Source organism: Lagopus leucura, unplaced genomic scaffold (genome assembly GCF_019238085.1).
Source record: "Lagopus leucura isolate 7727_CA_CO unplaced genomic scaffold, USGS_WTPT01 Super-Scaffold_100009, whole genome shotgun sequence".
NCBI lineage: Eukaryota > Metazoa > Chordata > Aves > Galliformes > Phasianidae > Lagopus > Lagopus leucura.
Window position 1 is genome coordinate 25,951,284 of NW_024962266.1, and position 14,690 is coordinate 25,965,973.

The 14,690-nt window shown below is 37.3% G+C and overlaps 2 protein-coding genes across 3 annotated transcripts in view; one reads left to right on the forward strand and one right to left on the reverse strand.

Annotated features, from left to right (window-relative positions):
- Positions 1 to 12,561, forward strand: part of HOOK1 (hook microtubule tethering protein 1) — a 27,068-nt gene extending 14,507 nt beyond the window's left edge. For both annotated transcript variants that reach the window (XM_042873298.1, XM_042873299.1), the window contains 13 exons: positions 372 to 512; positions 2,081 to 2,282; positions 2,827 to 2,937; positions 3,137 to 3,224; positions 3,306 to 3,366; positions 3,928 to 4,068; positions 4,683 to 4,770; positions 5,255 to 5,289; positions 5,842 to 5,924; positions 6,331 to 6,431; positions 6,741 to 6,842; positions 7,919 to 7,987; positions 9,039 to 12,561. In XM_042873298.1, coding sequence (XP_042729232.1) covers positions 372 to 512; positions 2,081 to 2,282; positions 2,827 to 2,937; positions 3,137 to 3,224; positions 3,306 to 3,366; positions 3,928 to 4,068; positions 4,683 to 4,770; positions 5,255 to 5,289; positions 5,842 to 5,924; positions 6,331 to 6,431; positions 6,741 to 6,842; positions 7,919 to 7,987; positions 9,039 to 9,197 — 1,381 coding nt within the window. In that variant the 3' untranslated portion in view covers positions 9,198 to 12,561. The remainder of the gene's footprint in view (positions 1 to 371; positions 513 to 2,080; positions 2,283 to 2,826; positions 2,938 to 3,136; positions 3,225 to 3,305; positions 3,367 to 3,927; positions 4,069 to 4,682; positions 4,771 to 5,254; positions 5,290 to 5,841; positions 5,925 to 6,330; positions 6,432 to 6,740; positions 6,843 to 7,918; positions 7,988 to 9,038) is intronic.
- A 1,627-nt stretch (positions 12,562 to 14,188) lies between these two features.
- LOC122181084 (cytochrome P450 2J2) overlaps positions 14,189 to 14,690 on the reverse strand; it is an 11,161-nt gene continuing 10,659 nt past the window's right edge. Inside the window, exons 10-11 of the mRNA XM_042873300.1 lie at positions 14,564 to 14,690; positions 14,189 to 14,458 (exon numbers count right to left, since the gene is read on the reverse strand). The exon at positions 14,564 to 14,690 is cut by the window's right edge and continues 16 nt beyond it. Coding sequence (XP_042729234.1) covers positions 14,610 to 14,690 — 81 coding nt within the window. The 3' untranslated portion in view covers positions 14,189 to 14,458; positions 14,564 to 14,609. The remainder of the gene's footprint in view (positions 14,459 to 14,563) is intronic.

Here is a 14,690-nt window from a genome sequence, read left to right on the forward strand (position 1 = left end):
CAAAACCTTAATAATAAAAACAATTTTTTTTTTTTTTTTTTATTTTTTTTTTCTCGCCAATTTCATAATTTTTTTTTTAAAATATTTTTAAAAAAAAAAAAAAAAAAAAAAAAAAAAAAAAGCATTTTCATTTTTCATATGATTCCCTGGAATAATAATAAATATAACCCACAATATGTAATATAATCCATTGTGGGTTAAAAAATAGGCATTAAAATGCTTTGTACTTACTGTACCATTTTTTGGCTTCTTAAATCAATAGGTTTCCTTTTTAAAAATCTATTTTATTAGTTCTAGTACTAAGTGGAACATTATAAGCCAAATGTGTGATGAATATATTCTTAACAGGCTTCCTGTTTTTGTTGTGGTAGGCTTGAAGCTGCCAAAGATGATTATCGTGTCCATTGTGAAGATCTAGAAAAACAATTGATTGAACTACAACATAGAAACAACGAACTAACCTCCTTGGCTGAAGAATCTAGAGCCTTGAAAGATGAAAATGACATTCTTAGGTATATAATTCTGCTCCACATTAGTAGGATTTAATGACTAACCTCAAAGCTTTGTAATTCTTAAGAATTTTTCTATCTGTGGATAACTCTTGCCTAAACAAGATACAAAGGGCATGTTGGAAAAGGGCTCTTAATTAAAGCTGAAATGAAGAGCAATTACATGCAGAGCTTCTCTTGTTTGTATAAGAACAGCAACTTAAAGTTCTTCTGTAAAGAAGGATTAAATAAATACAGAAATTGCTGTTCATGTGGGATGAAAGGAAACTTAGGCTCTGGAAGAATGAAGATATTTTTGTAGGGATGCATACATGTATTTTACTAACAGGGGACATTCGTGTTGGCAAGAGCCTGACTTTTCTGATGTAGGAAAGCACATGTGCAGCTAGAACTTTGACATAACTTTTGGTATCTGAATTCTAGGTTAGATTTAGGTTTGCTACTTGATACCACTATTTATAAAACAGAAAATCATAGAAGCATTTAGGTTGGAAGAACCTTCAAGATAATCAGGTTCAACCACTACATCAACTGTAATGTCATAAAGGCCTACAATAAACACCACTTATCTGGCTTACACATGCAAGCATATAAATGTTGGGGGTACCCTTAGTATTTCCCAGCCCTCCACATCCAGCAGTGTTGAAGCAGATGAAGCAGCAGTCACCTCTGGATTCTGGTCCAGCCACTGGTCCCTACTTGCTTCGTTGCCATGTTACATCAGACATTTGAATGGGCCGGCAACTCCTCTTAACATACTGATGCAGAAAGAAGTTACCAGGAGAAAGAGTAACAGCAGGGCAGCACCATCACAAAACAATCTATCAGCCTTCCCCCATGGTTTGGTACTTATCCTCAAGTGTTATCTCAAGTCTCTCTTGCAGCATTTGTATTACAACAAAGAGAAGGGAAAGCTGGGGAATGCCACGTCACCACAGGAAAAAGTCCATGCTTAGTTTTTTTTCATGCCAGGATTGATGGCCATAATATGAATAAAACATGGAAAAAAATGATTTCAGGTGTTTATATTATAGTGGTTCTTAAATAACATCAGAAATAATAACATCTTAATAATAGATTTTCTCGTGTAACTTCCTTGCACTAGCTTCTAATGATATGAGACAGATATTAAATTTTGTTAATGGTCAGCTGGCAATCCTTGATCATATCTGCTAATGGTTTTTCTCACAGTATCCCTCTAGTGAGGATATCTGCATTTTTGTCTTTTCCACTTACCAGAACTTTGAGGTAACTATGCAGCACAGGATGTTGTGTATTTAAGTTACACTCTGCAGGATTCCATAGAGATATTTGATACACTAATGTCTGCTCATACTTCTGGCACGATTGACTTAGTCCAATGTGAGCCCTGTGGTGATTTCACTCTTTATAAACAATCTTTGCACATAAGAGCAAGTTTGCAGTTAAAAACAGAGCTGCAAGATTTAACTCTGCTCTGAAGTATGTTGAACCTTCCTTTGGAAATAGCTTGAACGTGCATGTAAGAAGAATGTGATTTATTTAATCTTTGAAAGAACAGTCTGTCTTCTAATTCCTGTTTATCCTTTAAGAGCTACGGCAGACAAAGCAAGTAAGCTGGAGTCAACTGTTGAAGTGTATCGTAAAAAGCTGCAGGATCTGAATGACTTCCGAAGACAAGTCAAATCTCTGCAGGAAACTAACATGATGTACATGCACAATACAGTCAGTTTGGAAGATGAACTGAGGAAAGCCAATGCAGCCCGTGCCCAATTAGAAACCTACAAAAGACAGGTAGGGCTGCACCTATAATAAAGATGTTATTTTTTTTCATTCAGATACTTTTACCTAAATGAAAACATCTTTGTTTCACTGGAAAAAAAAAAAATAATAAGTAGCTTAATCTAAAATATCATGGACTTGAATATTCAAATATGGTGGTTACCTCTTATGGATGACAACATCAACATTAAATTAATAGGCCATGGACTTAACCTGTATTCTCTCCTTAGACCTCTTAGAGCTCTTCACCTTTAAAAAACAGAGGAAAACAAGCATATTAACAATCTTAACTGTAGCTTCCTCCTTGATTGGTTGGTTATCCATTATTTGGAGGTTTTTCTCCTTTACTTTAACTGAGGTAACTTGTAATCTTGTGAGAAACTGTTTAGCTGCTACTGAGATCACCACTTGCATATGATGTTCTTAACATTATATTAAAAATCAATTTTAAAGAGAAAAATTTATGCTTATGATCATAGGGTAGGATGAAGGTTCTCACATAATTCTAAATGTCGCGTGTGTATTTGTATGCTAAATGTAATCTCTTAATAAAAAGGTCCAGGAGCTTCATCACAAGCTGTCTGAAGAATCTAAAAGAGCTGATAAGTTAGCATTTGAAATGAAACGACTTGAAGAAAAACATGAAGCTTTGGTCAAAGAAAAAGAGGTAAGTGTGAGCTGCTTATTTGAGCAGCTAATGAAAATGAGTGTGTTCAGTGAGTCTGTGTGCACATATCTCTGTAAAACAAAAATATAAAAAAAAAAAGTTAGTACTACCCCTTATGTTAGTACTGCCCCTTATTAATGTTATTTGGGCTTAAAATATTGCAGTATTAATTACTTCCATCTCAAATTTGTGTGCTTAGAGACTGATAGTACAGTGTGATGCATTAAAAGAGACCAACGAAGAGCTCCGGTACTCACAGATGCAGCAGGATCATCTGAGTCGAACAGGTACTGCTTTATCTTCAGAGGCTTTTCTCTCATAATCAGTGATTTTTGTGTGTTTGCTAAACTGAACTTCTGCAATTTCAGATGCATCTCGTATTAAAAGTCACGATAATCTTGCTGCTGAGCTTCTGCCAGTGGAATATAGGTAAGCCATAAAGGTTGAGTTTGTTTTATGATTTTTGTGGATGGGACGTAACATTAATTGTCTCCATGAAAGCTCAGATTCAGGGCCTTTTCACCCACTTCTTGATTTGCATCCCTCATGTTTACATAGACCCCTTCATGTAGTTGTTAGTAATTATTTCCCCACACTGAAAGATTTGCATTCGTTCTTAAAAACATAACAGTTTTCTATATGTAATACACAAAATATGCAGCAGCTAAAATAGAACAGCTAGTTGCTAGCTCTGGTTACTTTGAAAGTCTGGCAGAGTGAAGCATAAAGACACAAATAATTTGAGTTTGGAGTTACATAATTTACAACTTTGCTCATCTCAAGAAAATGCCTTTGTGGTGTTTCTGAATTTTAAGTTACCTTTCCATCCAAAATTGAATTATTACCCTATCTATATTCTTCAGAACTTGTGTTCAACTTAAGTTGAACAGGAACTTTTTCTCTTCTTTTTTCTTAATCAGTGCTATCAGTGGTGACTCTTTTCTTCTCAGGTTTTTTTTGTGTTGTTTTTTGTTTTGTTTTGTTTTTCAGAGAAATGTTTATTCAGCTTCAGCATGAAAATAAGATGCTTCTACTGCAACAGGAAGGATCAGAAAATGAACGTATTACGGAGCTCCAGAAACAGCTGGAGCAAAAGCAGTGGACAGTAAATGAATTAGAAACTGAAAAAAGGTGACGGGTGAAACAGTATCTAAAATACAGCAAGATATGGTTTCTGGTCCTTCAGAGTGGCATCTGTAGCATAGCACTGTGCTGGCAGCCAGTTGCCCATTTAATTTCACCAGTGTGAAATGAACAGGAAGGGATAACGACAAGCTAGATGGAAATCTTAAATATGACATAAAATTTAGCAGCTCTGAGTCTGGATTGGTGTGAAGAGACTGTAGTCTGTAGAATACTCTTAGCTCTGATTCTTGGTTTTCTAACTCGATTTCTAACGCTGCAAGCAAATGATGCTGGGATATGGTTTGAATTTTTTTGTCAGTTAACAAATGCTGAAAGCAGTTTTGTAGGACATGATAACTTAGGAGCAGTTAAGGTTTAAGTTCACTTAAACCTTAAAATGGTTTCAGTTCAATCATAAAATTTTTAATGGAGCTGCCAGATGTTTGTTTCACCAGAACCCCAAGTCATACTAAAATAACTTGGAATGAGTTTATTTGTGGCTTATGTCCTGCTGGGTAAATCCTCTGCAAAATTATCAGCCAGGCAGGAAGAAAAACTCACTGTACTGTGATCTGTTTAGATGATATTAACTGTCTTTTCTTGGCTTTTCTACTTTAAAGGCTAAACAAGGAGCGTATTGGAGAGTTACAACAGCAGATTGAAGATCTGCAAAAGACTTTACAGGAGCAAGGTTCTAAGACAGAAGGAGTAAGTGAAAGTTCAGCTTTCTTGACCCTGATGAATATGGCTTAGCAGTTCTTGTTTAAAATCCTTCAGTGCAGCATCAAATACTGTTTAGATGTACCTCTTCTTTTTCAGTGTGTTTGGTGTTGACTGATACTAAGGAAGTAGGATCCTAGCTAGATGCTTTTTTTTTTCTATTTTTTTCCTTCCCCATTTAAGAAGCTGTAACTCCTCTGCCTTTTACTTCACTTCAGTAAGTCTCTAGTTTTATGCTTAAGTGGTGCTGTGATGAGAAGGATAACTTTAAAGAAAGAAAGATACTGGAGTTGGTATCTATCTGGTGCAAAAAATATGAATGCAGTTATGGGAATAAGTAAAAAATGGAGGTTCTAAAGCTTGCTTAACTTTTTTAGATGTGATCAGTTTTCAAGGATCGCTTGTAGGTTTGTTTTTAATATTGCACATTGTGAAATGCTGAAATTAACTGAATTTTAACTTTCCTTTGTAGTCTAGCAACCTGAAGCAGAAATTGGCAGCACATATGTAAGTAACACACATGCACCCACAGTAACTTAATTATGCCAAATAATTTGATTCTTGTAGCGTGTAAACTGCCCAAGTCGTCATAGCGATGTCTTGTGGCTTTTTCAGAGTCCTGTTTTAAATATTGTGCTCTGGTCTTGAGAATCTTTTTCAGTGGTATCCACTTAACCACCTCTTCTTCACCAGCAGTAACTGAATTGTTCTGATTCTGTAACACTTATAAACGTCACCCTTGCACAACTCAGAATGCGTTTAAGTATTCTGAAATGTATCCACCCTTTCAGCAAATGGAGTTTATGCTTAAGAGGTGCTAGAGAGGTTTTTTTGTTGCTCATTTTCTTTCTTGCTTCTACCTTTAGGTAATTTTTGCATTGAATCTCAGTTACTGTTTGTATTGCTGTGCAAAAATGCATACTAATATTTAAACTCAAAAGCATCACCAGAGTTTAAAGCTGTTGCTTAAACATTTCCTACAATTAACTTGCAACTGCTGTATCTTAGAACTGTGCATGAAATCATGTGTAGAATTAAGCTTAATTCTTTCATTTGTAGGGAAAAATTGAGTGAAGTTCATGATGAGTTACAGAAGAAAGAGGCTGCTCTTGCAGAACTACAGCCTGATGTTAGTCAGAACCGTAAGTTGGTTTTTTTTCGTCTGTTTATTTTTTCCTCTCTGTGGATCTATGTTGTTTCTTCTGAAATGGTTTGCATAGTCTCTGGACTGTGAGATACCAGTCTGGATAAGGCTTTCTTCTGGAGTGTAGATTTGAAATGTGAAACAATTGAAAAAACAATTGCTTGGGGCTTTTTTGATTTTGGTGGTTTGGTTTTTTTTGCTTACTTGTTTTGCACACAGAGGCTGAGGCTGGTTGGGGTGTTACTTTTGTTGAATGATAAATGGGAATTCAGAGTCAGATGGAACCCTATGATAGGAAACTGCACAGCAGCTGAAAAGTTACTTGGGGGGAGGAGGAGGGAGGAGGCTTAAGTACCGTGTCTATCTTTGTTTTGGTTGTCATTGTTCGTGGTTTCCACAAATAGCCCAGAAGATTGGGGAGCTGGAAGCAGCTTTACGAAAAAAAGACGAGGACATGAAAGCAATGGAAGAAAGATATAAAATGTACCTTGAGAAAGCAAGAAATGTGAGTGGCATATTTCTGAAGATACACAAATTGTTGACTATGTTGATTTGTCCTGTTCCCAAACCTCTCCTGCCCTTGATTACTTGATTCCAGTCAGAAATGTATGAGAATATATAGTTCAGCCTGAACAATGAGATGCATCAGTCATCTTCAGTAACTTTTAATATCCTATTTCCTACTGGATTAAGAAAACAAAAGCTTGGTTCTCATCCTCCTTGACCAACCTGTACTCGGTCTGTTTTTGTATTTCTCCTGTGAGCAAACGAGGTGCAAAGCTGATATGTAATGCATTTGTTTTGCCTTTTATAGGTGATAAAAACCTTGGATCCCAAGCTGAATCCAGCATCTGCTGAAATCATGTTGCTTAGAAAGCAGATAACAGAGAGAGACAAAAAAATTGAAGCATTGGAGGTAAAATCTATATATACTTAAAAATAACTTCAATTAGCGTGTTCTGCTGTCTCGGATGTTAGACACTGAAGTTACTCATGATCCAGTACCCTTTAATGCTCCTTTTATTTGGGAACTGCAGAGACTATTAAACCTATAGATTTTTAGCAGTGTCTTTCCTTGTACATCTGAAACACAAATATGAAATATTTCTAAAAACTTTTAAGATATGCTAACGAAGTACAGCACAAGAGTAAGGATTTTGCTGCCACACAGTAACTTATACAGAGCTGCAGAGTCTGATCTTTTTCGGTGGTAATGAAATTCAGTTTGTGTGGCTAACTAGGTGTTAGGGCAGTGACAGTTTTATTAGACCCATGGTATCAGTGGTTTCATCAACTGGAGTGCTTGAAACTGTACTGAGGAGTAAAACATGCTAATTTAGTAAAATTTCATTGCCTGTGCTTCTCTGGAAGGAGCATTGGCAGCAGTTCAAAGACAAAGGGAAACTGGGAAATGCTGCATTTATTTCCATAACAATATTGATGGGATGAGTTAGAAGAGTTACTTGACAAATACAGAATTCATCACTATGAGTTAGTAGGCCTAGAGGTCTGGCTTAACAAATGTTGTAGCCTCAAATTTCTTTTATATGAACAAACTAGTCATTAAAAGTACATAGAGAATAGAAATTCGGTAATGTGACAAGAATATTCTGCCAAGTTATGTTCTTGTCTTTAAGTCTCTTTCACTTTAAAGTGCAAAAAGACTTCCAGACTATTTCTAGACTTTGCAATACACTTTCACGCTTTATTTTTCCAGTTTGAAAATAAGTTTCTAAGTTGAAGTGCAGTTTCTATATAAAGGTTAGTTGCTTCTTGAGGTAGTCACTGTCTCAGGTACACAGGTATACACAGGTATCTCTGTGTTGTTTAAGGAAACAACTTTATTTACATTTGTACACCTTCTAGTTATTTTGCATGCTTAAGGTTTTCTTCTGCATAACTTATTTTCTCACTGAGCTGCAGTAAATTTATGCAGACAATTTCTGTGTCTTATTTGTGTCTTTTTGTGTCTTCTCCAATCTCTCTTTCCAGGCTGAATACAAACTTGCTAAGTTACGTGATTATGAGGAGAATTTAATTGTAACTGCATGGTACAACAAGGTGGGTCAAAAGATCATTTGTTAATGTTTTAGAAATCTTAAAAGTGCATGTTGCAAAGTGTGGCACTGAAACATTACTTTTTTTTTTTTTTTTTTTTTTTTTTGGATATTCACTGTGAACTGGTGCTTAGGACAGAAAGGCAGTAATTTAGCTACTTGTCTGAAATATCCAACTTGCAGGTTAGCATGGCCTCATGCCTAGAAACATTGAACTAAGGTAAGGAGAGGAGCCTGAGACTCTGAGTTTGAAGTGAGATCGCTCTCTTGCACTTTCTAATGCTGGCTGCAGGCAAGAATGCGAAGTTTAATGAGTTAGTTAGTAAATGAGCTAGAATTTCCAGTCTTGAGGTAACTTGGAATCAACATTCCAAGCATCAACATTCCCAATAGTAATATAAAGGGAAAATGCTTTAATAGTCAAGTATTTGGTAAAATTATTATACTTAATCTTTTCTGCTTGGCTTTGGAACAGGAGACTTAAAATTTGTCATAGGTCATGACTGCCATCTTAACAGTCATAAGCTGTCATAAGCTTCCAGCTGGATTTGTCAAACCAAATTCTTTAATGCTCAATAGCCACTTCTCACATAACTCTAGGCAAAGAGAGGCCATGATTCCAAAGACTTTCAGACTCCTGCTTCAGATCTGTAGAGTCTTTAGCGTGGCATTTGTGAAATTAAGTTAAAGCCATACTTATAGCAGTGTTGCAGTGTTAGATCTTAGATTGCTGTGAAAAGGACTAGAGAAAGTTCATTTTCATTTGAAACAATGTATAGAGTTTCATGAAGGCTGGGAAGGAAAATCAAACAATGAAAGCAAAGTTAAATAGCATGCTTAATAAAGAAACAACTTTGCAATGAACTAAAATTAACATATTCTGTGGTGAACGAATCTGATTTTCTTTTGCATTGGTTCATACCTTGTATGGCACTACAAGGTTCTCCTAGAAGTATAGTAAAAGCAATTACTTATTAATATTAATATTAACTATGTGTGTGAAAGATGACCAATCTTTTGTTTGCTGTGTGTAATAAGTGTTATCTCATTTGCAGAGCCTAACACTCCAGAAATTAGGTATGGAAGCCAGACTGCTTGGCAGTGATGGTGCCTGCAGGGATGGCCCAGGACGTTCCTTCCTAGCTCAACAGCGCCATGTCACCAATACTAGAAGGAATCTTCCTGTTAAAGTACCAAGTGCAACACCTGATTGAACCACAAAGACAGTGAGGGAAGCTTACATGCTTAAGTGTCCTTAAATGTTTTATACCTTCCACTTCAACTATTTGGTGAAAGATGATGTTACAGTGGTGGGCATCTGTGAATTCAGCATCAGAATTTATCAAGAACTTAGCTTGATTAACTTGATCAGTGGTATCCAGAAGGTAGCACAATAGAAGTAGATTTAATAACTACAGTATGTATTTACAAGCACAACTTAAGATTTATATTTGCCTTGAAGATATATTGTAAATATAAAAATTGGCACTATATATTTAAAACTAATCAATTTATTTGGACTAGAGACTTGACTTTTGTAATAGGAAGATGTTATGCAAAAATATACTTCAGGAAACTGGCAATATTTGACATTTTTGCTGGCCTCTTCTAAAATGAAGTTTAAAAGATTGGTAACATGCTTTAAAAATACTTCTTCTATAATATAATATAAAATACAATTTTAGAAGCAAGAAAATATTTGCTTTTATTTAAAAACAAAATTTTAAAATTGTATTACTAGTTGACCTGTATGACAGGAGACAGGCTTTGTCATCTCAAGTCAGAGACACAATTATGCAGTCTATTTAAGTAAAGGTCAAGTTAGTGCTTATATACACTAAGGAAATCCTACCTTGAAGATGTTGAATTCACCAAAGCCAAATAAGCTTTTGTTTTAGAAAAAAAAAAAAAAGAAAAAAAGACCCATTGTATTAACTCAAGTCTGGGCTGTGTTTTAAAAGTCTGGAGTACCTGTGCACTGCATCTGTGAGACGTGGGAGGATGAGGGGACAAGGCTGCAGGTGGAGATGGTGTAGGAAGAAACCTTTATTTCCAGCTATTTATACAACCTTAGGAATAGAAATTATTTTTCTTCATTTTTAAATGTAGTTTCACTGCAATTATTCTGAACTAACTGTGCTCTGCAGGTGAGTGAAATGCTGCTTTGCTAATCCTTGGCAGCAAAGACTGAGGGAGAAAAGTCAGGATTGATATCTGACACTTGAGGGGGGAGTTGCTACCTTTCTCCAAATGTGTGTGTCCCTTTATTGAAAAAGTGTTCCATTTTTGTGAACTGTATTTTTAAGAAATTTATGTCCATCCTTTTTTGCAAACTGTCTAGAACAAATTTGTTGTAGCTGGTTAAACGACAGTAATAGCAGTCCTTTAAATGAATACACTTAACAGTGTGCAAATGAGGTTGCTGCACCTGTCTGTAATCTATTATAAATCTTGTCACTGAAAACATATAGTACCTTCACCACTAAGGCCATCTTTTATTTGAGAGCTGGGTTCAGCTTTGTTTTGCAGAATTGAAGTTTCTGCTTTGAGTTTGGTTTGAATTATGAATTTTGAGTAGTCTTGCATTTTGTATGCCCCTCAGCAGGGCTTGTTCCTTGATTTTTCCCTTCCCAGTCTTCCTTCCCTTCTGCCTTCTTGGGCATTGTATGCAATGCCAGAGAAAAGGAAACTCCTCATTTGTAATACTTAGTGAGCATTGCTTCTTAATAGTGTTGATGGCTTACAGTCTTATACACCTAAGCACTGCATAAAGATTTCCTCTTCTGAAACTTACATCTATACAAGGTATTATTTAAAAGCCAGATTCATCTGAAAGGTCGGGTTGTATGAGCAAAGAACATTCCAACAAACTGCTTTTGAACAGTTGTGTCTGTCAGTTTGTGTTCTTCAGGACTCTGTGCTTCTTTGACTACCTCTTGAGTTTTGAAGTCTTTGACTGCGGCAGCAATGGTTTTGTTTTTTGTATTCTTAAGATACAATTGTGTGTTTAATCTGGTGGTGGTGTGGGAGATGGTGGTGAGCAGTAGAACATGAGAGTAAGCCCTAGCAGGATGCTTACATTTCTTAAAGCCTGGTACTTCAGCGTGTTCTAGTGAAATATGAACCTGTTGTTGATGGTGTTGAATGAGTCTCTTAGCTTTTGTTCTTTACAGCATGAAAACTCTGGACATCCTTCAAGTACTCATCTAGTTAATAGGCTTGGTACATGCGGTGTTTCTCACGGTAGTAGAGCTGTGTCAGTAGTCGTGTCAGGTGCTGAATAGTGAAAACCTTGGAGCAAATATCTCTGTATTCTTCTCAAAACTGCGGACCCTGGGACCAAAAAATGACCAAGAACCTCCTTATTATTTAATTAGAAGCTTATCTTCTAAGCAGAAATGAAAAATTTAAATACCCAATTACAGATGGGAATAAGGCTTTTTCAGAGTAGGAGTGGTTTCCAGTAAACCTATTGAGGATGCAAACATTTAAAATGTTCAGGTATTTGGAGAAAATTTTCTTCCTTGGCTTTTTTCCAAACTGTTAAAACTTAGATGGGTAAATACAATGTTATTTAGTGTTTCTTTAGAATTTAGGGAACCTGCAGAACATTGGCTGTTATGGGTTATGCTCTGTGAATGAGGAAGTGATGCACAGAAATAATTATTTGAATCTAAGCCATACTGTCGTATTCACTTCACCTCATCTGGGTGTGCAAAGAGGAATAAAAGTATTGTTAACATCATTAACATGAAACAAAAGCTATGAGTAGAACTGCTGTGTTGTAGCTACATTTCACATGCCACATAACAGCAGAACTACATCGATCCAACGCTCTTTGATGCAGTGTGCATTTCCAGATTTCACAGTTAGGAACAGATTCATCTGAGGTGACACTGTGGAATACTGCTGAATTTCATCAGCACTGTTGGTAATTCTGGTTGGTTTCTGGTAAAACAGGTAGTATGAATCCCGAGAAGCAAAAATAAGTGGCATATCATTTAACTCACAATTTTCTTTTATATAAGATCTAAGAAAATAACCACAAGGGAGGAGAAGTGCTTTGTAGCAATAATAGAAATTTAGGGCTATTAGGTTCTTTTACTCAAGGTGGATCAGGCAGCAGTTTTGAGAAGATGATTTTTAGAACAGCTGTATTGTAATGGATTAAGAAACGGTCACTAAAAATAAATTTTTCACCTAAGTTTTTCTTCATGAAATATATATATAGGTATTCTATTTTCTACAATATACACTTACTTGAAAGTAAAAAATATAAGCAATACCAATGTTTTAAGTAGCCATAGTCTAGAAATTAGAAAACAAAAATAATTGTTTGAGTTGATAATGTCTAGTAAAATAATTTTCCTAAGGCTTCCTTGCTTTTTTCCTTTTCCTCCACTAGTCCAGCTAGAAGTAAGATTTCATGTTGTATCAGTGTCTACATTGTCAGTTGAAAACAAATGTAAACACTGTATTGCATAGAACTTGAAAAGTTGCACTAATTTTTAAACTTCTTTTTGTTTTATTTCTTTGGAAATGATTCTTTTATATTCACATAAAGATTTTTAAAATGAATTCATTGGTGTCTTTTTTCTCAGTTATGCCCTTAATGGTACCTAGCTAATGCAAGCATCTGTTCTTCTAGGCAACGTATGAAATAACTGTGTCCTGTTCCAGTCACACTGTATCAAATATTACCTTACGGGATATCGTTGTCTTGCAGCAACAAATTGGATGTGTGATGCCCTTCCCAGTTCATTCCTGCTTTATGTTCTGCTTCCTTGTTGCCTCTAGTAATCATCAGAGAACTGGGCAGGTGAAGTGGAAAGGTTAAAAGCTGCTAGAAATTAGTTCTTGAATGACTTACATAATTGCTTATTGGTACTGAAAGAAGTTCAGATCTCTGCATGCTCTCCTCAGCCACACCTAATAGGACAGTTCTCTGCTCATTATTATTTGGAAAAGAAGACTTGAGAGTGAAGATCAGCAGGAGGAAAGAGCCTAGTTTCCTTCAAGGTCCTCATTTCTGACCTGTTTTTATCAGAGTTCGTCTGTATCCTAATCCTTGGCCTGAGCAGCCTGATATGTAAGCAAACACTTTTATTACCTTGGTCTCTTATCCTCCATGAGGAGGGGAGCTGGGGACTATCTTGTGGAAAAGGAAGGGACTTTGAGCTGGTGGAAATAGCCAGTGAGAGAGTAGTGAATGGCCAGATTTGGAAGAATTGGTTTTCATCGTTTCTGAAGCAGGACCTGAAAGCATTTTAACTCATCAAAGAACAGAAATGCAGGTGTTTATTTCAGGGAGAAGGGAAGGAAAGAGGCTGTCAGCTGTGAATGTTTTCAGCCCCTCAGCTCGAGGGGAGCTGCTGCTGCCTTCCTGAGCGTGGGAGGAGGGAGTAAAGGCTGCTGGGTGCAGGAGGACACAGTAGTGGCTGCGTGGCAGCCAGGGAGTGGGGAGAAGAGGGTCAGGAAGGCCTCATTATACATCTAGTAGGAAACCTGCTCGAGGTTCCTGTATTGTATCAATGTGTTTGTTTCCTAGATAACTTTCTCACATCTCTCCCTTACAGATCTGTGAAACAGGAGCCACGAGTGCCAGAAATATCATCTTTGTCCAAACTGTTGTCTGGAATTGTGCTATGTGTTACAGAACTGTGCTTGGTCAGTATGCAACCATGGGAGAAATGGTGTGCCTCTTCTTTACCAGGCAGCTTTGCAGTGTCAGCTCAACCTTCCCTGCTGCCTCCTAACAAGGTGTGGAGAAGAAGATTCAGGTTTGGGGGAAAGATTCAGTGGGGGAGAAAGAATTTAGCTTATTCTAGGAGACAGGATCCGCAATTTCTTTACCACCAGCTGCAGATGCTCTATAAACGGATGTCAGAAATGGCACCTGTCATCCTCTGAGTGTCTGTCACTGCATTCATTGCAGTGGTGTGGCAGAACGCAGCCACCAGCTTTGGTGGTTTTCCTGCTGGTTTGCTCATAGAGCTCGGATCATGAATATTCATCAGCTCTGCACAAATGGCCTGTGCTGTTCCTGTGCCCTCCTTTCTGCTAAGGGAGAGCTGGTGCTGTGCAAGCTCAGCATGGCTCTACATCCCACCCCCTGCTGCCCCAAATGCTGGCACGGCTGGAGACTGCAGGCAGTGCTGAAAAGGCTGTGCTGGTCACCACTTTGCAAAATGCTGCACATCAAAAATGCTTCAATTGGGATTTATTAATGTGCAAGAGAGGGAGATGTCACAGGGCATCAGTGTACTTCTAACAGTTTTCCTAAGATCAAAGTAGAAACTGTTTCCAGTCACTATTTGTACTGCTCCCTTCCACTACTGATCCACAGCTGTGATGCATGGCCATCAGGAATGGAATTAAGAAAGTCCTGAGTACCTCATTCATTGACAGTGCTGGGCTGCAAGCCCAAAAGTGCCCTGACCAATCTTTTTCAGCTGATACAGTGTGTAAAATGTGCCTGTAAAAGGAAGAGAATTGGCAATTACTATAAAAGAAACAAAACATGTAAGGCCGCTTGTTGCAATGGCCCATGGCAGCTGGTGAGGGGTCAGTCAGTGCATACCATTTAAAGCTGAGAGTTCTCCCTCTGAGAACAGTGGCCGCACTCCCTATCGAGGCACTGCACAGATCTTGTAGGGCCGTGGGGCCAAGGTGATGCCCAGAATGAATTTGAAGTCGAGGATGGTGTC